Below are 26480 nucleotides of genomic sequence, written 5' to 3' on the forward strand. Positions count from 1 at the left end.
TTCTGTGCCAAGTCACTGTACAATTCCACCACTAAGGGGTAATGATTTTAAGGTAATTTTTACTGTATCCATATGTACTATAAACCTGAAAGCACATAAAATACAAGGAAAAGCACACACTCAAGTTTGACAATATATTTATTGTAAAATATTTACAAAGGCTCTAGACTTGTTGTAAGGTGATCAAAATGAAGGTATCAGAAATACATTGACAGGTAAGCTACTGTAGGTCCTTGATCAGTCTGAGTGTGTACAGCATGGAGTCCTTCCACATTCCCCATCCCACAGAAACAAGAGGGTCCCCCTTTTATGGTTCATCTTCATCAGCTGGACAGGAAAGACAATGAACTCCAGGAACCTTCAATATTTCAACCATTCATATACTCAGTGCAGGTACTTTCATGTACAATAGAGAGAAGGAAACTGGTGTGAATGTTGAGCAGCATGGTTTTCTTCCCTCAGTGTCCCCCTGCTGGCTTGAAGTAGTTATGTAGCAGATGAAGGACGCTACATATACACACACTACATCACCAAAAGTATGTGGACACCTGCTCGTCGAACATCTCATTCCAAAATCATGGGCATTATTATGGAGTTGGTCCCCCCTTTGCTGCTCTAACAGCCTCCACTCTTCTGGAAAGGCTTCCCACTAGATGGAACATTGCTGCGGGGATTTTCTTCCATTCAGCCACAAGAGCCTTTGTGAGGTCGGGCACTGAGGTTGGGCAATTTGGCCTGGCTCGCAGTCGGCGTTCCAATTCATCCCAAAGGTGTTCGATGGGGTTGAGGTCAGGGCTCTGTGCAGGCCAGACAAGTTCTTCCACAACGATCTCGACAAACCATTTCTGTATGGACCTCGCTTTGTGCACGCCGGCATATATCTTTAAGATTTCCCTTCACTAGAACTAAGGGACCTACCCCGAACCATGAAAAACAGCCCCAGACCATTATTCCTCCTCTATCAAACTTTACAGTTGGCACTATGCATTGGGGCAAGTAGCGTTCTCCTGGCATCTGCCAAACCCCAGATTTGTCCGTAGGATTGCCAGATGGTAAAGCGAGATTCACCACTGCTCCAGAGTCCAATGCCGGTATGCTTTACACCACTCCAGCCGACACTTAGCATTGCACATGGTGATCATGCAGCTGCTCAGCCATGGAAACCCATTTCATGAAGAACCCGACAAACAGTTCTTGTGCTGACATGGCTTCCAGAGGCAGGTTGGAACTCGGTAGTGAGTATTGCAACCAAGGACAGACGATTTGTTTGCACTACGCACTTCAGTGGTTCAATTCTGTGAGCTTGTGTGGCCTACCACTTCTGGTACCGCTGAGCCGTTGTTTCTAAATGATGTTTCCACTTCACAATAACAGCACTTACAGTTGAATGGGGCAGCTCTAGCAGGGCAGAAATTTGACAAACTGACTAGTTGGAAAGGTGGCATCCTATGACGGTGCCACGTTGAAAGTCACTGAGCTCTTCAGTAAGGCCATTCTACTACCAATGTTTGTCCATGGAGATTGCATGGCTGTATGCTCAACTTCATACACCTGTCAGCAACAGGTGTGGCTGAAATAGTTGAATGCACTAATTTGAAGAGGTGTTCACATACTTATGTATATATAGTGTATCTATTAGGCGAGCAAGCACGACTGTCCATCTTACTCCCAATATATACAAATAAATTACATGTCCAAATATGTACTCTAAGCCCATGTCGCACCCCCCCCCCAAAAAAAAGTTTATACAAAAATCTGTGAAAACATGAAACTTTTTAAACAGGCAACAACCGTACAAATCATGTTCTACATTAAAACAAACAAATGGAAATGTGTAATTGAGAACTGAGTTCCATTATGGAAGGAGACATTTCAATAGTACATTTAGGAGAGTCAAAGGCATTTAGTCCCATACTTCACATCAATCAGAATTCCACACGGTCTATGTGGAACTTTGTGCAAGCAATGCAAAGTATTTACACTTAGCCAATCAACCCTACAGAAGGCACTTACTGTTGACAAACCATCACATTGACAAGGCTAACCAAGATGGTCTGTCAGTTGTTCTGATGCCCCCTTCATTTCATTAAGGCAGCAATGTAGAAGATCCTGGTTTCTAGGCAGAAATGGTTTGTTGTAAAGGAATGGTTGAGGTCTATCTACTCCATACACAAAAATAGAATACATTTTTCAGTATTATATTTCATTTTTTACTGCCCTAGGGTTATTATTGATTGGATAACCGTATCTACTATTTATGTTTTGATTTATTTTTCATTCCTTATGAGGTGCACACTGTACGGAACACCGGAAGAACTATCACTGTCAATCATTGTAGTTTGTGTGTGAAATAATCCTGTAAGGGATGGGTTGCCAAATTGTGTTGACACAAAAATGAAATGTCATTCATATCCACAGAGTGTACAAGACATTAGGAACACCTTTGTAATATTGAGGTGCACCCCCCCCTTTGCCCTCAGAACAGCCTCAATTTGTCAGGGCATGGACTCTACAGGGTGTCAAAAGCATTCCACAGGAATGCTGGTCCATGTTGACGCCAATGCGTTCCACAATTGTGTCCTTTGGGTGGTGGACCATTCTTGATACACAAGGGAAACTGTTGAACGTGAAACCCAGCAGCGTTGCAGTTCTTGACACACTCTAACCGGTGCGTCTGGCACTTACTACCATACCCCGTTCAAAGGCACTTAAATATTGTCTTGCCCATTCACCCTCTGAATAGCACACATACACAAGCCATGTCTCAAGGCTTAAAAATCCTTATTTTACCGGTCTCCTCCCCTTCATATACACTGACTGAAGTGGATTTAACAAGTGACATCAATAATGGATCATAGCCTTTACCTGGATTCACCTGGTCAGTCCATGTCATGGAAAGAGCACATGTTCCTAATGTTTTGTACACTGTGTACATCCCTATTCACAGCATAGAAATAGTTTAAATAGAATGCCTATAAGAAGTCATTTTATCATGAGGGGGGGACAAACACCATGACAAAAACACAACTTATATTAATTTGAATATTAGATAATCTCTTACAATCATTTAGAAAACGAAACCCTTCTTTACAAATTGCACTGCAGAAAATGTAATTCTTAGTGCACTGGAACAGTAGGTTGATTTACAAACAAAAAACAATAATTTTGAGATACTGCTGAATGCTGATCAGTAGAAAGGCAGGGAAATAGCACTTGTCTACATGTGTGTAAATTTGATGCAAATTCAAACCAACAAGAAAGAGAAACCATCATCTACAAACACTCCCACTTTGGTACCCTGTCAACAGACAGACTGGTGTGAGTGTGTATGAAAAACAAATAACACCAACAAATGCCATTGTTATGTACCCTTTTGTAACAATCACTCTCGATCCTAATCTATCCTTCTCTTAAATCCATTTACAGTGCACATCTCAAATCATGCTCAGTCAATCATGAGTAGAAAATGATCATTCATTGGTCCGATTATCAGCTTGAAAAAGTAAAGTAAAATAATCAGCTTTGGTTCATTCATGCTTCTCTAGCCCCTTTCTGCTTTAAATGAGCAAATCTTATTCACTTAAGTCAGATGGCCAGTTCATATATAATATGCTTGATATGAGAAAACTCTCTCTTTTGATTGAACTGCCCCAAACAATCATGGAAAAAGGGGATTAAACAAAAGAAAGTACTCCGAGCTATTGAAGGAGTAATACTGGAATCTGTAGTTCTCTTAGAAGCCACCAGGTGGGCACATAAGGTCTCTCTATACGCGGTCCATATAGACATACGCAGAGCAATATCCATGTATGTAAATCTATGGCTCTGGCCACACCCTTATCAACAGAGGAACGTTAAGTGCTCATATATTGGAAAATGTTTTACATTCCCTCCATTAGATAAATCTTGTTTTAGACATTTCAGGAAGGAGGGCTAAAAATAAATCTGTGCAAGAAGATGGAATGTATAACTACATTGACCAAAATGGAGAGTAGACCAAACATTCAATGGCATGTAATTGATGGAAGTAGGCGCTTAACGGAACCAAATAATAAACTTAGAATAAATCCAACTGCAATGAATCCTTAAAAGTATATCCGGTCGTCACCGTAGCGTTTTGTTTTGAAATCATTTTTGATTGCTACACATCGCCCACTTTAATTTCCAGTCAGGCAGTGGGTGCTTGGAAGTGTTTGTCCCTACATGAGTCCACAGCAGGGCTCCTTAGTGTTGTTGGAGGTGTCCTCCTCTGGGGCTTGTAGTTTGAGCAGGGGCGGGTCTCCGCTGGCTGGGGTGAAGTACACAGTGCCGGGGGAGGGCACCTCCTCTGTGCTGGGTGTCTCCTGGGCGGCTCCGGACGGGGTCACCTCCTGCAGAAGGGCGGGAGAAGGGGGCATCTCCTCTGGGGGGGGTGGGGCTGGGTACTTGTTGAGCTTGGCTGCGGCCCGCTGGCGTTTCAGGTCCGCTAGTGTCTGGTGGGATTTCTCCCGGGTCATGCTGTCCCCTACCTCCCCAATCCCCGATGCAGGGCTCAGCTGGTAAGAGGCGCTGCGGTCCATCCGGCCTCCGCTCCACTGCTCCCCTGGGACTGACGCTGACAGGGCCAGGGGCATCCCACCGTTCCCCAGATTGAACTTCCTCTCCCCTCCCTCGTCATCCTCCCCCCTCAACATGGCACCTGCAGCCTGAGAGAGCCAGCGCAAGAGAGTTAATATGACACATTCACCTATCAACTCTGAACCATATCTATTCTCAGTGTTAACTGAACATGGTAGCAGTTTGTCCTGGTGTTGTTGCTATGACAGGAGTAATACAGTACCACTCACCATGGCAACATGCTGGTGGAGCTCGTTGTCGGTCTGTCTGTCCTCGTCGTCGTCCTGCGGCTCGGCTTGTCGGCCTCTCTCCTGCCACACCATGGCCTCCTTGTGGTGCTCCCGCCGGTACAGGCTGGAACGCTCATTGATGCTCACACGCCGCACCACCTTACTGCTCAGACGGACGACAGAGAGAGATACTGTAGATACAGCTACAAGCTGAGGGTTTTACCTGTGTCTAAACAAAACCATTATCCTCTCCCCTCAAGCCTTGAACTAATCCTCTCTCTTGTCCCCCCCCTCACCCTCTGCTGCCAGTGCTGGAGGCTCGTCTCTGCAAGGTGCCCTTGTGTCGGTCCCGACTCTTCATGATGGCGTCGTGTTTGTGCTTCAGCTCCATCAGCTTGGCTCTCACCTCCTCGTCCGCACACACATCTGACAACACAACAGAGTCAGGACATGTCATCCCATTCAGGATTTCAGTCCCTCTGAAACACGTTTATGCTGTGTCTGGACAACAATTGTCTACCAAGACAACAGTAAGGTAATCTATACTGTCCAATCCTTTTCTGTCATTGCCCTTCACGTCTACACAGTCTCTGAGGGGGTTGATAGTTGTGTTCTTACCCAGCGGCGTCTCTTCCAAGACGGACTTGGTGTTGAGACTGGCCCCATGAGCCACCAGCAGCTCCACCATCTGGACCTGGGGAAACAAGACACACCAGCATGTTCAGGTTTTTCAGGCAATACAGCCATTTAGCATAGCATGGCATATTTTACATTTTAGTCATTTAGCGGACGCTCTTATCCTGAACAGGAGCAATTAACGTTAAGTGCCTTGCTCAAGGGCACATCAACAGATTTTTCACCTAGTCAGCTCAGGGATTCAAACCAGCGACCTTTCGGTTACTGGCCCAATGCTCTTAACCGCTAGGCTACCTACCACCCATAGCATGACAGTTGAGAAAGGGGGACGTAGCTTCATTCTAAACTGTTCTGAGTGCGGCAATACCGACCTGTCCCCAGCAGGAGGCGGCATGGAGTGGTGTCCAGCCGTCTGTGTCCTTCTCCTCCACTTTGGCCTGGTGCTCCAACAACAGCTCCCCTACCAACAGGTAGCCGTTAGCCGCCGCTAAGTGCAGCTGGATGTGAAGTGAGACAGAGGACAGATTGTTACATGGTTAACCTTTTATACCAGTGGTGAGGTGAATCTATGGATTATAATATGAGACTAGAAGTTCAAACCTTAGTGCTGTTTGTAAGTAATGTGAACCTTAGTGCTGTTTGTAAGTAATGTATTTGAACAGTTATTCCCAGCCAAGTGTGTTTTCAGGTGTATTTTAAGGTTTACAGGGGGGGGTATTCAAAATCCTACCCTACAAGGTCCAGAGTACTTCTGGTTTTATCTGATAATTAATTGCACCCACCTGTTGTCCCAGGTCTAAAATCAGCGCCTGATTAGAGGGGGGGAAAAAATTAATAAATTTAAACAGATTACAGTGTCTCACCAGTGTGGCCCCGTTGTCATCCTGAGCGTTCAGGTCCGCACCACTCTGGACCAGCGCTCGAAGGTCTGTCAGCATCTCCATCTCCTTAGCCCCACGACACTGGTTTATACGGTCCTGGGTTATACCTGCACAGGAAGTCAACACAAGACCATTTGACTAGGACTGATTTTTAGTAAGGGTCATGGTGGGGATCGCAACTGGGAAGAGAAGGGCTAGGTAGCTAAGGATGAAGGCTCAAGGCTGTAGTCATGGCATGAGAATGATTGGGAGTAGTTGGGAATGCAAATAGAGGATAAGGTTGTGGAGAAGGAGGATGTCGAGTTGGGTTCTGACCCTGCTCTGCCATGACCATCTCTAGCAGCTCCAGCGTGGCCTCGTCCTCACAAAGGTCATAGGGCATGTTGCCATCAGCGTTGACCGCCAGCAGCTCTGCACCACTGGACACAGACAAGGAGAACGTTACATCAGGAGACAGGGACTCATTACACCAGACAAGGACAACGTTACATCAGGAGACAGGGACTCATTACACCAGACAAGGACAACGTTACATAGGAGAAGGGACTGCATGTACACAAGACAAGGACAACGTTACATCAGGAGACAGGGACTCATTACACCAGACAAGGACAACGTTACATCAGGAGACAGGGACTCATTACACCAGTGGCACATGCATCACCATCACATGTAGCTGCAGTACAGTATATTCACTGACACACAGTGGTCATTTACTGTAGTAAATGATAAGGATGTCCTGGAATTGTAACCATATGTTTATATGATACGATAGTGTCTATGAAGAAAGGCTAAGAATAGATTTTGGGGAAGTTCAACCAGAGGGCCGTGTCCAAACTCATACTTAGTTACTCAAACTTATTTTTCCAAGTCTAAGTAAAGTAGTACATTGTAACTGTGTGTACATTTCTGTGACCAGCAGTACAGCGAGAGAGTGTGTCACGTTTAAGTGTTTCTAAATGTGACTCACGACTGCACCAGGAGCTGCACCAGGGCTGTGTGTCCACAGGTGGCAGCAGCGTGGAGCGGCGTCCACAGCTCACTGTCACAGGCGTTCACACTGGCCCCGGCGTCCAACAGACACTGTACCAGCTCCACAAAGTCATCAATGCAGCACTGCAGGGGGAGCAGACAGACAGACAAACCAATGAATACATGCTCACCTACAGTGTTCTACCATCAGTGCAGTGTTCACTGCAGTGTCAACTGAATTTGCATAGGCCCAGGCCTCCAGTCGTTTACTAAGTAAAACACATTCACTTTTTTCAAAGGGAAGAAATAATTATAGCTAGTACTTATAAAGAGAACATTGTGCTCTCTAGTGACACCCATGTGTTTACAGTGTGTGTTAACGTGTATATGTAGGGTCTGTGTCATTTTGACTTATAAAGAGAGCAGTGTTGTTTCTTGGTGGTGTTCGTAGACCTTTCCAAACAACACAGCAGTGCTACGAAGGGAAGCATAACTAAACTTATCCTCCCCAATGGTCTAGGAATGTAAGCAAGAGCCTTGGTCCAGAGCAGCAGTTACATGTCTAGCCCTAGAAGCAATGTGAAAACGCTCTACAGTGTTTACATAAACTGTGATGTTAGTTAGACAAAACAGACAGATAGACACAACAGACAGTACTTACAGTTCTGAGAGCTGACAACACAAAACAATGCACACACATGCTGACCTGTTGGTGTGGGTGGTCACAACTGTCTGTACCTGGTGTGTGTGTGTGTGTGTGTGTGTGTGTGTGTGTGTGTGTGTGTGTGTGTGTGTGTGTGTGTGTGTGTGTGTGTGTGCATTTGAGTGTGTGTGTGTGTGTGTGTGTGTGTGTGTGAGTTTGCACCTGGTGCAGGGCAGTGAGTCCGTCCTCGTTGTACAGATCTGGACTGACTCCACCGTTCAGCAGCTCCCTCACTGCAGAGAAACACAATCACAACAGCGTGGCCGTTACTCACTAAGCTATGCTACGAATCCTAACTTCAGATAGCCTCTGCTCTTGTAATGCAGGCAAAAGTTAGTTACGAGTGACCACTATAATTAGCCATAATCATGTGTGGAAACAATAGTACCATTGAAACCAAATGCCTGGTCTGATAAGTTTAGAAGTATGACGCGTCTCACAAAAAATATGCATGTACACAAGTACAACTTTTAACAATTTCCATTGAACATTTTACAAAAACACATTTACTTGAGGAACAGTGCCGATCCAAAGTTAGGTAACAGAACGACAGCACAAACAGTCTGTTAACAATCATTGGTTTTTGTTTAACATACATTTTAAAGTGAAAAATCAAAGTCTCAGCATCACTGTTATTGTGGAATTGCCCTTGTGTTTATAGAGTAGTTGTAATGTGTAATTAATGCTAGGCTACTTGGAAGAACAGCAACCATAACAGTGAGGGTTATTTAAGGCCCTAGGAGGTGTGCTCTATGGCCAATATACCACAGCTAAAGGCTGTTCTTAATCACGACGCAACGCAGAGTGCCTGGACACAGACCTTAGCCGTGGTATATTGGCCATATAGCACAAACCCCCGAGGTGCCTTATTGCTATTATAAACTGGTTACCAATGTAATTAGAGCAGTAAAAACACATGTTTTGTCATACCCGTGGAATACGGTCTGACATACCACGGCTTTCATCCAATCAGCATTCCGGGCTGGACCCACCCAGTTTATAAAGTGGGACAACTTCTATGGCTGGTTTCCCAGACATGGATTAGCCTAAGCTTAGTCCAGGTCTAAAACCCTCTTTTAATAGTGATTCTCCATTGAGCATGTTTTTTATTCCAGGACTAGTCTTTATCTGTGTCTGGGAAACCAGCCCATAGTGGTGTGCTGACTGACTCACCTTCCTCCAGGTCATTGCGGGCTGCAGCCTCCAGCAGGGTGATGTTGTTGGGGAAGACCACCCTGCGCGTGCACCCCTTGTTCTTGTCCACTTTCTGTCCAGCCTTGCTACGGGCCGTATCCTTGTCCATTTGGGCCCAGCCCTTCAGCTGCTGGGCGCGCCGCTTCTGGGCGTGTTTCAGGCGCTCCGTGGCACTCAGACGCCCAACCGTGGCCATCTCACCGAGCAGCTCGCCGTGCTCCGCCATGCCACACCACCGCCCACCTCAGACTTCCTACACCTCCCGTTTCACTGTTCTGATCTGGTTCTGGGTTTATCAGTTGAAAGTGAACGCAAAAATAATCAAAGCTGCTGCAAGGTCAGGTGGCAGACATCTCCAAGGTGTAAAGGTCCAAGTCGGTATTCTTTGTGTGAGTAACAGAGAATCAATCTCTCTTCCATGGGTCTATATGCTTTAAAGACTATGTATGGAAATTCAAGACCTGAGAACCAACTGGTTCTTACTCTAGATCTGTATGGAACATCTACTGCTGGAACAGATCCATCCAGATTACTTTGAACCACGATCTGTCCTTAAATCCTGTGTTCCTTCCTGTATTCCTCTGGGTTGGAGGGAGGGGGACCAAAACAGTGACACTACTTCGCCTCTGCCCCCGTTAGTGCCAGCAATGCAACCATTGATGGTTAGGCCTACACTCTCTGGGAAGTGGACCCAACACAGAAGTCCCCAGGTGGGAGTCCATACTGAGAGCTGTGGTGCAAACCTTGAAGTGAGGTGGTTACTTAGAGTACAAACTCAGCAGCTAAGAGGAACCAGGTCACATTGTTCAATGTGAGAATAAAATATAAACAGAGATTTGGACTAATGCTGCATAGAGCTTGTTTTTAGAGTGCAGTAGTATGAGAGAATGTAAGGGCAGGGGTTGGTCAGAGGTGGGGGATTGGATCACTTCTAGTCCCTTAATAGGCCACTGCAGGTGGTGCTTCAGGAACCAGGAAGAGTCAGGCATCAAAGCATCTCAAGAATCCATTGTGCTTCTTAGAATACAGAACATTCTACTCCCTCCCCTGACACCTGCAAACAGAAAGAGAAAGGGGGGTACCTAGTCAGTTGTACAACTGAATGCATTCAACTGAAAATGTGTCTTCCGCATTTAACCCAACCCCTCTGAATCAGAGAGGTGTGGGGGGGCTGCCATAATCAACATCCACGTCATCGGGTGGAACAGTGGGTTAACTGCCTTGCTCAGGGGCAGAACGGCAGATTTTTACCTTGTCAGCTTGGGGATTTGATCCAGCAACCTTTCGGTTAGTGGCCCAAAACTCTTACCCGCCAGGCTACCTGACAGAGGGAGAGAGTGTGTGTGAGTGTGATATTAAGAGAGAGACAGAGAGAGAGCCCTGTTACAGTAATGTACACAATCTGCCCTCCTAAGCCTGTTCTCTGGAAGCTGTACGCTCCTTATCCTCCACTCTTCACTCCCACTCCTCTATCCCAGGGAAACCGGAGATGGGACGCCTTTCATTAATGATTGACACCCTGCCTGCCCTGCGTATGCCCCCCTCAACTTCAGCACAGCACACTCTGTGGTTGGTTAGTGTAAGAGAATGGATCAGGAAGGGATGCTGTAGGGTGTTAATTAGTCAGGCTGTAGTACTAGTAACTAGACAATGGTTTGGGTGCTAAGTGCTAGGCTAGCAGTAGCCCTCCTGGCTGTCACCAAGCCCTCTGTCCCTCCCTTTCCATTTATCCAGGTAAGTAACATCTCACACCAACCGCTCTTTCCAGGCACTTCATCCATTATTTAGCCTGGCCTGTGAGTCGCTGAGAGGAAGGTCAACTAGACGCACTCAGGGATATAGAGGGAGCAGTTGCTTACGGGCAGGCCCAGCGCAGACAGAGACCACTCCAGTCACAGAGGCCTAACAGAGGGGACCAGGTCTGGGACTGGGAAAAGACATAAAATATCTTGTAACATGGACAGGAAAGATGGCATCACAAACACATGGCATTTTTGGCTACATTCAAGTATACCTATGGTGAAACTACAGAGACAACTGTGTTGTGACCTTACTGCAGCCTACAGCAGTGGTAATCAACGTCGGGGTCGCCAACATTTAAAACAAATTAATGAGACAATATACAATCGTTATTGAGAAAGATAATTTGAAAATGTATTGATTTCTTTTAATTTGTAATTTAAGTTTATTTGTTGATGTAAAAATCTAAATGTACAATGTAAATGTCTGGGGGGGTACCCAGAAATTCTGGTAAAAAAAAAGAAAAAAAAGTGTTCCCCACTGAAAAAGTTGGAAAACAACTGGCCTACAGCATAATCTTTCCATAATTGTCATTCCCAAGTCTTGAATGAATAGACCTGCTTTAGGGACACTTATGTCACTATGGCTTCAAACTATATTTAGGATGACCTTTCCTTTGTCAGTGCCCAGACCACAATGTAAGGATTTCCTTGGATTCAAATCAGAATGTTTATCCTACACACCCGCACACACTAACAAAGTGGCACAGAGTATACCGGTATTCCTATTAAAATATGAAGCCCTACTGCAATATAGAGGCCAGGGCCACACCTTGCTAGATCCCCAATCACAGAGAACTGAACTTTGTTCCTAAACAAGACCTAGCTACAGAGACACCAAGCAGCCATAAACAGACAGACACCTGCTGCTGACACACAGGCTGTCGCTGTCTAGTGTGTCCACACTCCACGGAACAGCTTGTAATCAGTGCACAATAAGAAACCGGAGGGATGGTGCCCAGTTTCCACTACAGTAAACACAGAAAGAGAATCATTATTTACAGACTCTTAAAGTGATGCTCTAGAACTTTGTATAATTTTAGCCAGTAGTGTTGAAAGTGGTGCTCACGAGCCAAAATGGGTACTCGTTTTTTGTGTACCACATCATCCAATTGTGTACTACGTCATCCATTTTGTATGATATGTTACGAATCCAATTTGTACAATATGTTACGAATTTGTTGTGCTTAAGATCCCAGACTCCATCTTTAAAGATGGAATCTGCCGTAGGCGCCGCCCCACCACTTGTTTTTGCTGCCGATCTGAGGAGCGTCACGCATTATGGTAAAAAAAATAAAAAATAAAAATTTAATACATTTTTTAAAATGGTGCTCTTCTATCAAGAGTGCAATGAAAAAAGTGTTGTTTTCAGTTGTTTTGTTGTTGTAATACCACAAATGGACGTGACAATTTCAGCATTAAGGATGCCAGCTTTAAGGAGATTTGGGAAGAAGATCCCCTCAATCCCTTTAGGATCAGCACAGAAGAACTAAACACTTCAGGTAAATCATAACGCTTAAAATAAAAAAGAGCACAAATCAGCATGTGACAACACAGTCTTATTCAACACCACCAGTTGTAGCCAATAGCTAGGCCTGTATTTTAATGTACTTCTTTCATCAGAATGTAACAAAAGGGATGAAGACACACAGAGAACTACTGGTCTGTATGCGTTTGTTCTCTGAATCACAGATCATTGGCCGACCTCACTTGGAACACACAACTCCATGGGACTCAGGGACATAATAGCTTTCTATGCATGTCTTTGTGTGTCATCACTCATCTTTCTGCATCTCTGTACTGCTGAAAGTCGTGAGCCTGTTCAGTTGCAGTGTGTTCAGCCTGGTCTGTGTGAGTGTGACAGAAGTGATATGTGATGTCGTAGCAGTAGGCTACATCTTTGTACGTAAAGATGGCTTAATCACAAAACCTCTAACTTCCGCTTCCTGCCTAATCTCATTGTTTTTGGCTGACAGTCCTCCCAGTAATGCTGTCAATCACCAAGGAGATAAACACCAACACTATATCTTAAGAACGTTAGTGACCATGAAACCTAGCCTATTTAAGTCACACTTGAACAATGGCAATGAAACCTACACAAAGGGTCTCCTTTCACCCTGAATAGCCAGGAGAATAGGCCTAGATCTCAACTGATGATAACAATAAAAAGAGATCATGCTCATATTTCTGTGAAAATACTGTGCCTGGTGTCTCAAAGGTCATTTTGAAAGTGATAGCTGAATTACATAACCTAACATTGATATGAACTCAGGGCTCTGCCTGGGGTCAGGAAACATGTAGGCGCCTATGGATCAACTTATGACCCTTTGTGTACACACACTGAGGTTGAGCCGGATGGAAGATATCCTTTATAGAGCGAGTTACAGAGTGAGTTTTAGGCCGGAAGGACATCCTTGCCCGTCTGTTGCAGTTGAAATGCGAAACATAAAGCACACCAAGTCACAGCCAGTCAGTCGAACAGCGAGTAAGTCTGGAACAGAAGCAGATCAGTATGTGTACTTTAGCCCAGCACAGACTGGCACAGTGGCCCACAGCGAGGTTTAGCACAATAACAGCCACTGTACCTCCTCAACTCAGAGAACCTCTCTACCCTGTAAAGGCATCCACATGCTTCCCAGACGAAACAGTTCGGTAGAGTTCATGCATATATTATGACAACATTTTGTGACGTTTTTGTTTTGGACTTCGGTGAGGGTTTCTGGAGGCAAGCCGAAGTTCGGAGCTGAAGTCGACGACCCTTCGTCGACAGTAGGGATTCTTTGTTGTTATTCAACGAGAGACGACTCGTTTTCATGCACATTTTTTCATTGACAAATACTGCACCAAACATCTTTGTTAGATGTAAAATCTCTTTTGTAAAAACGTCAAAAATAATGTCAGATTTCTTGAGTCATCTTATTTTGACTGACACTTCACAGCTTGGGTCTTGCCAAAGATAATTCACAAGTCAACCTTACCCTAACAGTCTTCCACAGAAATGACTACCTGCAAATCAGAGACTTCACGCTGTTTCATGTACATTTTAAAATATATATATATATATATATTAGAAAAAAAAAAGAAAAAAAATTAAAAGGCCAATGTTCTTAAGAAGCTAATTCATAAAGTTCCATTTTTACAACATTCTTTCCGGGAGAAGTCTTTTATATCTCCCGTGCACATGCCGGTAAGTTTAGGAGTGGGAGTGGTCGTAGGCAGATATGGGTTGACGCTTACTTTAATAACTCTATTGAAAATACACCATCACAGAAATCCATTATGCATTTGTTTAGGCAGCTCCGATGAAACATAAGATTAACTAAATGTATTTTCAAAAGAATAGCATATTTTGAGTTTAATTAAGTTACTGGTCTGTGCAGTCTACATGTGACTCGTGCCAGGAAACTAGGTGTATGTTGCACGTCCACTACTTCACAGGAGAGGCATTTGAACGTAAATATTTATTATGTGAGTAATTGTAGTCCTGATGTCCAGAAGTTATTTTCGGATATAAGAGACAGCAACATTATATACAAAATAAGTTACAAACAATGTAAAGAAACACAATTGGATAGATATGCCTTCTGGAACATGTGAACTTTCTTGTGCCTTAATAACAAACTTCTACTCCATCCATAAATAAGATTAAAATAGATACATTACGAGCCTAGTTGGTTTAACCACGGAAAAAGGCAGGAATCTTCCCGCTAGCCATGATTGGCTGAGATAATGTATGGGCTGGACATGCCGGGAGATGAGTTTGGATTGGTCTGCCATGTAGCGAACTTCTGTCTATAACGTGAGCTGTTCAGTATGTGTTGACAGTCCTTTCTACCGCACCATTTAAAAAAAAAATATATTTTTTTTTCACCCCTTTTTCTCCCCAATTTTGTGGTATCCAATTGGTAGTTGTTACAGTTTTGTCTCATCGCTGCATCTCCCATACGGACTGGGGAGAGGTGAAGGTCGAGAGCCATGCGTCCTCCGAAACACAACCCAACCAAGCCGCACTGCTTCTTGACACAATGCCCATCCAACCCGGAAGCCAGCCGCACCAATGTGTTGGAGGAAACACCGTACACCTGGCGACCGTGTCAGCGTGCACTGAGCCCGGCCCGCCACAGGAGTCGCTAGTGCACGATGAGACAAGGATATCCCTACCGGCCAAACCCTCCCTAACCCGGATGACGCTGGGCCAATTGTGCGCCGCCCCTTGGGCCTCCCGGTCGCGGCCGGCTTAGACCACTGTGCCACTCGGGAGGCCTACCACACCATTTAAAAATATATATATATAACGTTAGCCACCGAGAACTACAAAAGTTTTGCTACTTTTCTCAACAACATTGTTGCCATGAATTTAGCAGGCACTATTGACAGATCAGTTGGACAATGTGATGGTCTACTTTCTGCACACGCCACTGTCACTGTGAACTGGAGTGACTTGGCACAACGCTGGCCAAACAACATGTAGCTTCAAACAAAACGGAGTTAAATGGTTCCAGTCTGCCATGAAGCGTTCATCCATGTATACGGGTAAGAGTCCAGCTACATTTATAGATATAAGTTTCTAATTTAGTCAGAAAGTAATTTTTATTACAAGTTAAAGTATACTGGCTCGCTAGCTAACCCTTTGTGTATGATCTGTGTAGTAATATTATTTGAATCAGAAATCCATTTGCATTGCTAGTTATAGCCTAATGCTAGCTAGCTAACATTGAACCTAGTTTGTTAGCTTTAGCTACCTGCAGATTCATACTACAGCTATGACAATGTTTGTATTGGTAGTAGTACGAGGTGGGATTATGTCGGTTCATTGTTTAGCTAGCTAGCTACGTCTGAACAAAAGACTTTACTTAGCCAGATGATTACATGACCCATCAAGTTAGCCAGGTGTGTCTGGCGGTGATTACGGCCATCTATTGTATATCGTGAACATGTAGTGACCCCATCCACACGTGGTTATAGCATTTCCTTCACATGACTCATCAATTTAGATAAGTGCGTCGGCTAAGCATCATCTAATAAATAAAATATGTATAAAATATTTTTATCTGGACACTTTCCGTTTTTCACATTGCTACTATGCAAGTAACCACTTCACTGTACCATTAACACCTTCTGTATCCTGTGCATGTGACAAATAAACGTAGATTTGATTTGATATAGCGTGTGTTTACAACATGGCCTCACATATGAACCCTTAAAGAGATGGGTGGGGCTAAGGCTTAAGAGGATGTGAACGATTCTGAATGGGTGTAGACAAAGAAGAGCTCTCCAGTAGGTGTACCAAAAATATTCAAGGGCCATTTTCTCAAAAGTGGGGATACAAGTTAATCAACATTCAAAGCAGAATTACTTTCCCATTGTTCCTCAACTGTAGTGTATGATATACCATTTTCTAGCTCTGAGTCTAAAATACAAATTATATTTTCCCCACACAACTTGCATCACAGGAACATGTGGAACTGCTGTCATATAAAAAATTGATATTTTGAAACAGAAACTAAAAATGCTGGACAGAGGAACTCTGCCTAGAAGGCCAGGATCCCGGAGTCGCCTCTTCACTGTTGACGTTGAGACTGGTGTTTGCGGGTACTATTTAAGGAAGCTGCCTTTTGAGGACTTGCGAGGCGTCTGTTTCTCAAACTAGACACTCTAATGTACTTGTCCACTTGTTCAGTTGTGCACCGTGGCCTCCCACTCTTTCTATTCTGGTTAGAGCTAGTTGGCTCTGTTCTGTGAAGGGAGTAGTACACAGCGTTGTACAAGATCTTCTGTTTCTTGGAAATTTCTCACATGGAGTAGCCTTAATTTCTCAGAACAAGAATAGACTGACGAGATTCAGAAGAAAGTTCTTTGTTTCTGGCCATTTGGAGCCTGTAATCGAACCCACAAATGCTGATGCTCCAGATACTCAACTAGTCTAAAAGGCAAGTTTTATTGCTTCTTTAAAATCAGAACAACAGTTTTCACCTGTGCTAACATAAATTGCAAAAGGGTTTTCTAATGATTAATTTGCCTTTTAAAATTATAAACTTGGATTAGCTAACACAACGTGCCATTAGAACACAGGAGTGATGGTTGCTGATAATGGGCTTCTGTACACCTATGTAGATATTCCACAAAAAGAAATCTGCCATTTCCAGCTACAATATCCATTTACAACAATAACAATGTCTACACTGTATTTCTGATCAATTTGATGTTATTTTAATGGACCAAAAAATGTGATTTTCTTTCAAAAACAAGGACATTTCTAAGTGACGCCAAACTTTTGAACGGTAGTGTGTGTGTGTGTGTGTGTGTGTGTATATACACACACACATATACATACAGCCGTTGTCGGGTTATGAGTAAAGTAGGCAATTTAACATAGGAGTAACGGGAGTACCCTAGCTCGCCGTGTGTATATATGCTGCCTCTCGGCTACAGTTAATACTAAGCCGAACTTTACCACAATCATGACTAGGTTGGTTGGTGGAAATAAAAGTAGAGGCTTTGTCAACCATAAATACCTTTCATATATAAAGAAAAGTCTGCAAAAAGTTGGCGGGATGCTGAAGTTGGCAGAAAAAAAGCACCTTGGTTTTAAAGTTTAGTGTGTGTGATGGCTGAGTGGCTATTAATACAGTCGATAGAGGAGGGAAGATTAAATCAGGGATCATTTACTGGTAGACTGGGAGGGACGCTCTCTCCTCGATCTCAGTTCATTTAGGCAACTGGGCATATTTCAATAGATAGTAAAACAAACTGTACTCTGGCAGCAATCAGATTACAGTTTATCATAATTTTTTTTATGGGCATACCACTGGGTAAGCCTACTGAACTTTTCACAACGTCACCCTAGCCATACCCAGTATACAGGGAAAAATATATAAATGCAACATGTAAAGTGTTGGTCCCATTTCTCATGGGCTGAAATTAAAGGTCCCATAAATGTTCCACACACACAAAAAAGCTTATTTCTCTCAAATGTTGTGTACAAATTTGTTTGCATCCCTGTTAGTGAGCATTTCTCCTTTGACAAGATAATCCATCCACCCGACAGACACGGCATATCAAGAAGCTGATTAAAAAGCATTATCATTACACAGGTGCACCTTGTGCTCGGGACAATAAAAGGCCACTCTAAAATGTGCAATTATGTCAAACAACACAATGCCACAGATGTCTCAAGTTGAGGAAGTGTGCAATTGGCATGCTGACTGCAAGAATGTCCAACAGAGCAGATGTCAGAGAATTTAATGTTAATTTCTCTACCATAAGCCACCTACAACGTCCTTTTAGAGAATTTGGCAGTACATCAAACTGGCCTCACAACCGCATACCACATGGTGTGTGTGTGTGTGTGTGGGGGGGGGGGGGTAGGAGTATTTTTGTCTGTAATAAAGCCTTTTTGTGGGTAAAAACTAATTCTGACTGTCTGGACCTGGCTCCCCAGTGGGTCCGGCCTATGCCCTCCCTGGACCACCCATAGCTGTGCCCCTGCCCAGTCATGTGAAATCCATAGATTAGGGCCTAATTTATTTATTTCAATTGACTTATTTCCTTCTATGAAGTGTAACTCAGTAAAATCTTTTAAATTGTTGCATGTTGTGTTTATATTTTTATTCGGTATATTAAAAGCTGGATAGGAATTTTATTTATCAGGTTGGGCATGCACCACACAGAACGTACTGCAACTGCCTCTGCAACGCAATGCTTCAAGGCAAACGCAGCACTCCATTGGAAATGAATGTACTTCTGATGTACCAAAATGCAATGACGCATTTCTCAGATATCAAATTATATTTCAACAAAATAATGTTGCGGGAATGCTAATCTTATTGGTCTCTAACAGAAACTATTTCATAACAATCTGAGATGGTGGGTGTCGAAATCCTCTTTCTTGTGATTTTTGAGGTGGAACGACCCAGGTTATAGGCTTCTGGGCAGCCTAGTTTGGTCACCTGCGTTCTTCATGTATCATCGGTGTACTTTGAGTTTGGTCGGTAAATGCTTGAAACTGTTTACAGGAGAGCCACCATCAATGAGTCATTGACTCAGCGTGAGCAGGGAGGGCCGGTGGTTCTGTGGAACAAATCACTCAGTGACTGGCCCTCACTATGAATACTCACACATTCATATGTGTTTGGTCTGGTTTAGTCCCCAAGTGAAAAAGCAAATGACTTAATTTGCCTACAAATCATAAAACACATTTGTGCATAAATGAGTTACAGTTTAAGGCCTACAGAGTAAGGTTTTCAAAAGGACTGTTATAGGTCAAACAAAGGGATTACTTAATAACCAATAGGCCTAAGTATTTGGTGAGACAAAGTCAATGTCAAAATATGTTTGAGATCTGATTAAAGCAGCGTTATAGGCGATAAGATTAAATAAAGAAACATAGCCTAAGTTGGTAGTGCTACAGTCAGAATGATATAGGCCTAGTTGACCATACCTGTAGGCTAGATTTAGGCCTAAATCGTATTTCTGTTCCATCAGAGGACAGAAAGAACCAACCTTGCCTGACAACTCAAACTGAATTATTCCGCTGCTCTAGCGTTCTCAAATACTTCACTGAGACTGACATCATTGAAGTCATTAGTGGTGAAGTCAAAATGAGGGGTGTTGTACAAAACAAAGCCATCAGCGATTGGAACATCTTTAACCAATCAGAGTATCAAAGCCAATGAAGAATTCTCAAAACCCTGCTATACCCACGTGTGTTCTGGCTCTGACCCAACCCATCGGTTTCTGGGACCAATTTTCCATTCTAGAAATCATCAGGGAGGTTCATCCAGAATCATTGGGCATGGCGTAGCATTTGGGCGTAGCGTTTTGCCAGAGAAAAGAGTTTGGGTAGCCAGGCAAGAACCAACCCCATATACACTGTGTCTATGTCTTGTGGCTTTCATGTAGGCTAACAATGCTGAATCAATGGTTGGTGTTATGGAATGATCCTGCCACTTGAACCACTGCCCAGTGGTCTAATCTCCTGTCAATATTCCTAAAGGCTTTTTTTCCCATCCCCAGCTTCAATGTGCAATTGGTTTAATGTGCAATTAAAAAGACAAAGCTGAGGAAGAGAGAGAGATCATTAGGCTATATAATAGTTAGAGATGGTTCAATGACAGCCAGGTTAGTAAAGGCTATACTATCTGGCTCCTTTGAAGAATGGACATTGTTCCCAATGGTTAGGCCTATATTGATTAAGGCAGAGAAAATAGGAGCTAGTGTTGTTTATTCAATAGTTGGATAAGACTTGATTAAGTAGGAGTCTCTTTCCGTTCTGTATGAAAACTGTGCTGCTCAGATAAAATACCTTAAGAACCTTACCTTCTTTCAAAAGAGTGGCTGACTCGTTCAAAAGAGTCAGCCACTGAGCAAGAGCAGAAGTTTACATAGGCCAGTGTGTGTGCCATGTCACAATGTGGCCTAGGATATTGTGTTCTCAGATCTCCAGAATCTGAGATAGCATACAGTTGTGAGTGCAGCAGCATTGTGTGCGTGCTACTCAAGTACATGTACTAGTTGTAACTAGGGCTGTGACGATTGTGGAATTTGGGGTAATGATTAATTGTCATGCAAATGGCCAAGGTTATTGTCATAATTGTTATTTTTGTTGACATCTTTTTGTTGTTGCTTGTAATGCATCTCTGACAAATAGCTACGAGAAACCTAATTAATACAACACCGCGGTCTAAAAACGAATGGTTTTGACTGCTTGGAACTTTTTTAAATTAAGCTGTTCTGCTCGTAAAATGACTACGAACTCGACCAACTTCATGTAAAAATGTAAAACTGCTATTGGGTAAATTATATCTACTTGAATATAATGTTGATCCACCCCCCCTTCTCCTAAAATTAATATGTATTAAGACAATTTTTTTGTCTTGTCCATAATTGTCTGTTATATGATTAATTGTGCCAGCCGTAGTTGTAACTTTTAGATATCTCTAAGCACAATAAGAAATGTGACCTGCTTGCTTCCTCTCTTTCCTAGAAAGATTCTTAATGAAAACAAATAAAATGGAAGTAAACAAATAAATGGAACACGGACCTTAGTGAAGGGACTGCCACCATATGAATGAGAAAGGCACTTTGCATCTTAAGGCAGTGGCATTTTTATAACATAAACTCTATGGTTGCTATCCTGTTGGTCCTGGACACACAAAAAAACACTAACATACAACTCATAAAGTCAGACTTGCAGAAGAATGCATGGACAAATTCCACCACACAGCTCATAAGTGGCTAAACTTAGAATAAAGACTTACATTTCGATTCGAAAGTAAGGCATTACATGTATGCATCTATCTAGGCTTCTTTACCTAGTACCTGGCGAGCAAAACAACAGTTCTGCACCATATTGATTCATAACACTGAGTAGGCACTGGATCATGAGCTATTAAAATTGCAAGTAAACTGTTTAATGAATTGAACATGTTAACAACAGTCTACAATCATCTAAAAAGTTGTCCACCAAAAATAACAGGAAATGCTAAATTGCAGTGGTCTTAAGGGATAGGTCCATTCTATTAATTAAGTTTCTATGATTGAAATGCCACCCACCCACCTGTTCTCAACCGATATGTCTGATGACAGACCAATACATTAAAAGCCTTGAATAGTAAGCAAATTCTGCTTCACTGGGTAGATGTTAGTAGATTACTAGCACTCTGCAGCCAGGTAACACAGGCTAACTAGCTAGGATGCTGGCTGCCTGGTTTCACTGAATGCGAGTAATTCAGTCAAAAATAGACTATATTATATTCCGGTCACATAACTCTGTAGTTAGCTGCTGAATAAGTTGTGACCATAAACAACTATTTTTCTAATATCGCTTATCATAACCTTCTAACCTCCAACATGCCCGCGCTATCTGTGACAGCAAACTGTTAGTCATTAACATTTTGTAATGCCAATTAATTAGCAACCCAGTCAGGTAGCATCCACGCTAGCCTGCTAACGTTAGTTAACACAGCTCACTTATCCGTCCTCATTCAGTCCCGGTAAAAGTTTGCTTTGGGTAACTCAAATGTCAACCTTCAAATGTATTGGAGTTTAAAAACAAGACTTGTTGCTTACCTGTGAAGTTAATTCAGTCTGACAGCAGCACGAACTCGTATCCGTGTTCTCAGCCCGACTGAACCCGATCAGCTGTTTTCTGTCCCCAACCCTCCCGGGAAATGCTTGTCCATAACAACCGCTGCGCTGTCATCGAAAGGTGCCCACTAGAGGGAAACATTGCTCAGAGCAAACTCTAGAAATGTAAATGCTGTAAACCGAGTGCAATGTTTACTATGGGGCATAACTGTAATGTATAATGACTCTCACCAAACAATTTGACAACAAAATCCTACATAAACTTAGTCTCACATTTTCTGACCTTGTCCGCTAAAATTCATTCAAAATAAAAAATACTGCAGCCCACCTGGAGCATCTGCGTATGCTCCATATAATGTACATCTAAATGTATGTTTACAAAAAAATATGGACTCGTCATCAAGGGCAGAACATTTCCCCCAATGACATACACTGTAAAAATATAGCCTACCAAAATAATAAATTGTTGAAGGGTCGTATGAATTCAATCACTTTCTGACCGCACCTCTTTAGATTTGAACAAAACCTTCCAAACATGTTTGGTCATGGTAGAGGTCAGAAAGTTACTTTTTGGAACTGAATGCCAAAACATTCAGGAGAAAGAGGTGCTCAAAGTCGACCCATTTTGCATACCCCACACTACCATGAGACTTGCCTGACTACTCAAACTCCTTGCGCCGGCCAAACGCTACGCCCAGGGACGTTCGTTTCTACTCCTCAATGAAGTATGTAGCGAACATACAGTGCATTCGGAAAGTATTCAGACCCCTTGACTTTCTCCACATTTTGTTATGTTACAGCCTTATTCTAAAATGGATTAAATAAAACATTTTCCTCATCAATCTACACACAATTCAACATAATGACAAAGCAAAAACAGGTTTGTGTGTAGATTGATGAGGGGGAAAAACTATTTAATCAATTTTAGAATAAGGCTGGAACAAAACAAAATGGGGAAAAAGTCAAGGGGTCTGAAGACTTTCTGAATGCACTGTGGAGCAGCAGAATAATTCCTTTTGTCGTCAGGCAACCACGACACATCCATGTCTTAATCACTGAGGAAGATTAACGGTTGAGTTTAATAACATTTGAAATCTTAGAAATAGTGTTGAAAAACACAACATTGTAATTTAATCTTCAACGTCAATTATCAAAAAAAGTGTGAACTCTGATTTTGGTCATTTTCAGATGTTGTAGCTTAGACCCTATTTTACAATGTCTGAAGTGTTTGTGTTGTGCCCATCATCGGTTGAGAACAATGATGTATATAAACCATTATATATAAATCATTGGTTGAGACACAGTATTCTCTTAAATACAGGGTGGGTGTCATTTCAATAACAGAAAAATAATGAATAGAATGGACCTATCCCTTAAGACCACTGCAATTTAGCTGGTACACTATTGAAATGGACATTTAATTCGATTTTTAAGTTTCAATTACTGCCATAAAGATGGTCACCAGCAGAGGTGTAAAATACTTAAGTAAAAATACTTTAAAGTACTACTTAAGTAGTTTTTTTGGGTATCTGTACTTTACTATTTATATTTGACAACTTTTACTTCACTAACATTTCTAAATAAAATAATGTACTTTTAATCCATACACTTTCCCTGACACCCAAAAGTACTCGTTACATTTTATATGCTTAAGAGTACTGGAAAATTGTCCAAATCACACACTTATCAAGAGAACATCCCTGGTCATCCCTACTGCCTATGTTCTGGTGGACTCACTAAACACAAATGCTTCGTTTGTAAATTAGGTATGAGTGTTGGAGTGTGCCCCTGGCTATCCATAAATGTTAAAACCAAGAAAATTGAGCCATCTGGTTTGCTTAATATAAGTAATGTGAAATGATTTATACTTTTACTTTCTTTTGATACTTACAGTGGGGCAAAAAGGATTTAGTCAGCCACCAATTGTGCAAGTTCTCCCACTTAAAAAGATGAGAGAGGCCTGTAATTTTCATCATAGGTACACTTCAACTATGACAGACAAAATGAGAGAAAAAAAATCCAGAAAATCACATTGTAGGATTTTTTATGAATTTATTTGCAAATTATGGTGGAAAATAAGTATTTGGTCACCTACAAACAAGCAAGATTTCTGGCTCTCACAAACCCTGTCTCTTATACACATCTAGATGTGTATAAGAGACAGTCCCAGAACCACACGGGGGGACCTAGTGAATGACCTGCAGAGAGCTGGGACCAAAGTAACAAAGCCTACCATCAGTAACACACTACGCTGCCAGGGACTCAAATCCTGCAGTGCCAGACGTGTCCCCCTGCTTAAGCCAGTACATGTCCAGGCCCGTCTGAAGTTTGCTAGAGAGCATTTGGATGATCCAGAAGAAGATTGGTAAAAACTCAACTCGTCGTGTTTGGAGGACAAAGAATTCTGAGTTGCATCCAAAGAACACCATACCTACTGTGAAGCATGGGGGTGGAAACATCATGCTTTGGGGCTGTTTTTCTGCAAAGGGACCAGGACGACTGATCCGTGTAAAGGAAAGAATGAATGGGGCCATGTATCGTGAGATTTTGTGTGAAAACCTCCTTCCATCAGCAAGGGCATTGAAGATGAAACGTGGCTGGGTCTTTCAGCATAACAGCTGTCTCTTATACACATCTAGATGTGTATAAGAGACAGGTCTTTCAGCATGACAATGATCCCAAACACACCGCCCTGGCAACGAAGGAGTGGCTTCGTAAGAAGCATTTCAAGGTCCTGGAGTGGCCTAGCCAGTCTCCAAATCTCAACCCCATAGAAAATCTTTGGAGGGAGTTGAAAGTCCGTGTTGCCCAGCAACAGCCCCAAAACATCACTGCTCTAGAGGAGATCTGCATGGAGGAATGGGCCAAAATACCAGCAACAGTGTGTGAAAACCTTGTGAAGACTTACAGAAAACGTTTGACCTCTGTTATATACCCTTTGTTGGCAATGACAAAGTATTGAGATAAACTTTTGTTATTGACCAAATACTTATTTTCCACCATAATTTGCAAATAAATTCATAAAAAATCCTACAATGTGATTTTCTGGATTTTTCCCCCTCATTTTGTCTGTCATAGTTGAAGTGTACCTATGATGAAAATTACAGGCCTCTCTCATCTTTTTAAGTGGGAGAACTTGCACAATTGGTGGCTGACTAAATACTTTTTGCCCCACTGTAAGTATATTTTAGCAATTACATTTACTTTTGATACTTAAGTATGTTAAAACCAAATACTTTTTGACTTTTACTCGTAGTATTTTACTGGGTGACTTTCACATTAGTAATTTTCTATTAAGGTATCTTTACTTTTACTCAAGTATGAGAATTGGGTACTTTTTCCACCATTGACCATCAGTCCACCCACCATCAAATATCAACTTGAATGGAAATGTCTATTCTAGTATCTATATTTCTATAATTTCAATAGGTTTTCTATGGAATATTTACAGTTTATTTTAAGACAATGGATATTCCAACTCATGTCAACATTCTCTGATGTGTGGACCTCAAACCATCTTTGTGGTACCATTTGATAGTCAACATTTGTTTTCATTGACATTTTAGTTCATGTATCAGCCAAAACATGACACCCACCCTGTATTCAAGAGCATGCTGTTTTTCAACCAATGGTGGGCACAACACAAACACGTTTGATGACGCAAAACAAGGTCTCTAAGCTACAACATACACTACCGTTCAAAAGTTTGGGGTCACTTAGAAATGTCCTTGTTTTTGAAAGAAAAGCACATTTTTTGGTCCATTAAAATAACATCAAATTGAGACATTGTAGACATTGTTAATGTTGTAAATGACTATTGTAGCTGGAAACGGCTGATTTGTTATGGAATATCTACATAGGAGTACAGAGGCCCATTATCAGCAACCATCACTCCTGTGTTCCAATGGCACATTGTGTTAGCTAATCCAAGTTTATCATTTTAAAAGACTATTGATCATTAGAAAACCCTTTTGCAATTATGTTAACAGGGCTGAAATGTCACGCCCTGACCGTAGATTGCTTTGTATGTTTCTATTTTTGGTTTGGTCAGGGTGTGATGTGGATGGGTATTCTATGTTGTAGGTCTAGGTTTTCTGTTTCTGTGTGTTTGGCCTGGTGTGGTTCCCAATCAGAGGCAGCTGTCTATCGTTGTCTCTGATTGGGAGCCATACTTAGGTGTCCTGTTTTCCCACTTTTGTTTGTGGGTGGTTGTTTCCTGTTTTGTGTTTGTTTTCACCATTCAGGACTGTTTCGGTTTTCTTTGTCATTCACTTTGTTATTTTTGTATTTTCTCATGTTCAGTTATATTAAAGTAACATGGGCACTTACCACGCTGCATTTTGGTCCGATCCTTCATATTCCTCATCTGAAGAAGAAGAAA

At 42.3% G+C, this 26480-nt stretch overlaps 1 protein-coding gene across 3 annotated transcripts; it reads right to left on the bottom strand.

Moving 5' to 3' along the window:
* Window positions 1–120: 120 nt before the first annotated feature.
* On the bottom strand, window positions 121–22993 carry LOC111953784 (protein phosphatase 1 regulatory subunit 16A-like). Of its 3 annotated transcripts, XM_070435596.1 has the most exons (13): window positions 22082–22993; window positions 10969–11139; window positions 10464–10533; window positions 9192–10266; window positions 8181–8251; window positions 7314–7459; window positions 6659–6762; window positions 6326–6450; window positions 5834–5959; window positions 5445–5520; window positions 5123–5252; window positions 4827–4989; window positions 121–4685 (listed from the first exon to the last, which is right to left on the bottom strand). In XM_070435596.1, exons 4-13 carry the CDS (start codon window positions 9436–9438, stop codon window positions 4200–4202), a joined length of 1674 nt encoding a protein of 557 aa, XP_070291697.1. In that variant the 5' UTR covers window positions 9439–10266; window positions 10464–10533; window positions 10969–11139; window positions 22082–22993; the 3' UTR covers window positions 121–4199. The 3 variants fall into 3 exon arrangements, with proteins under 3 accessions (XP_070291697.1, XP_070291698.1, XP_023829045.1); XM_070435597.1 differs by lacking the exon at window positions 10969–11139; XM_023973277.2 differs by lacking the exons at window positions 10464–10533; window positions 10969–11139.
* Window positions 22994–26480: the final 3487 nt, after the last annotated feature.

Source organism: Salvelinus sp. IW2-2015, linkage group LG27 (genome assembly GCF_002910315.2).
Source record: "Salvelinus sp. IW2-2015 linkage group LG27, ASM291031v2, whole genome shotgun sequence".
NCBI lineage: Eukaryota > Metazoa > Chordata > Actinopteri > Salmoniformes > Salmonidae > Salvelinus > Salvelinus sp. IW2-2015.

What these genes read in the sequence shown, in the direction of transcription:
- LOC111953784 (XM_023973277.2), bottom strand. Translation starts at nt 9,438, where the DNA reads ATGGCGGAGCACGGCGAGCTGCTCGGTGAGATGGCCACGGTTGGGCGT. An exon ending in GTGCAGCTCCTGGTGCAGTC is followed by an intron (nt 6,763 to 7,313) that starts GTGAGTCACATT and finishes GTCTGTGTCCAG; the next exon opens with TGGTGCAGAGCTGCTGGCGG. An exon ending in TCCACCAGCATGTTGCCATG is followed by an intron (nt 4,686 to 4,826) that starts GTGAGTGGTACT and finishes TGGCTCTCTCAG; the next exon opens with GCTGCAGGTGCCATGTTGAG.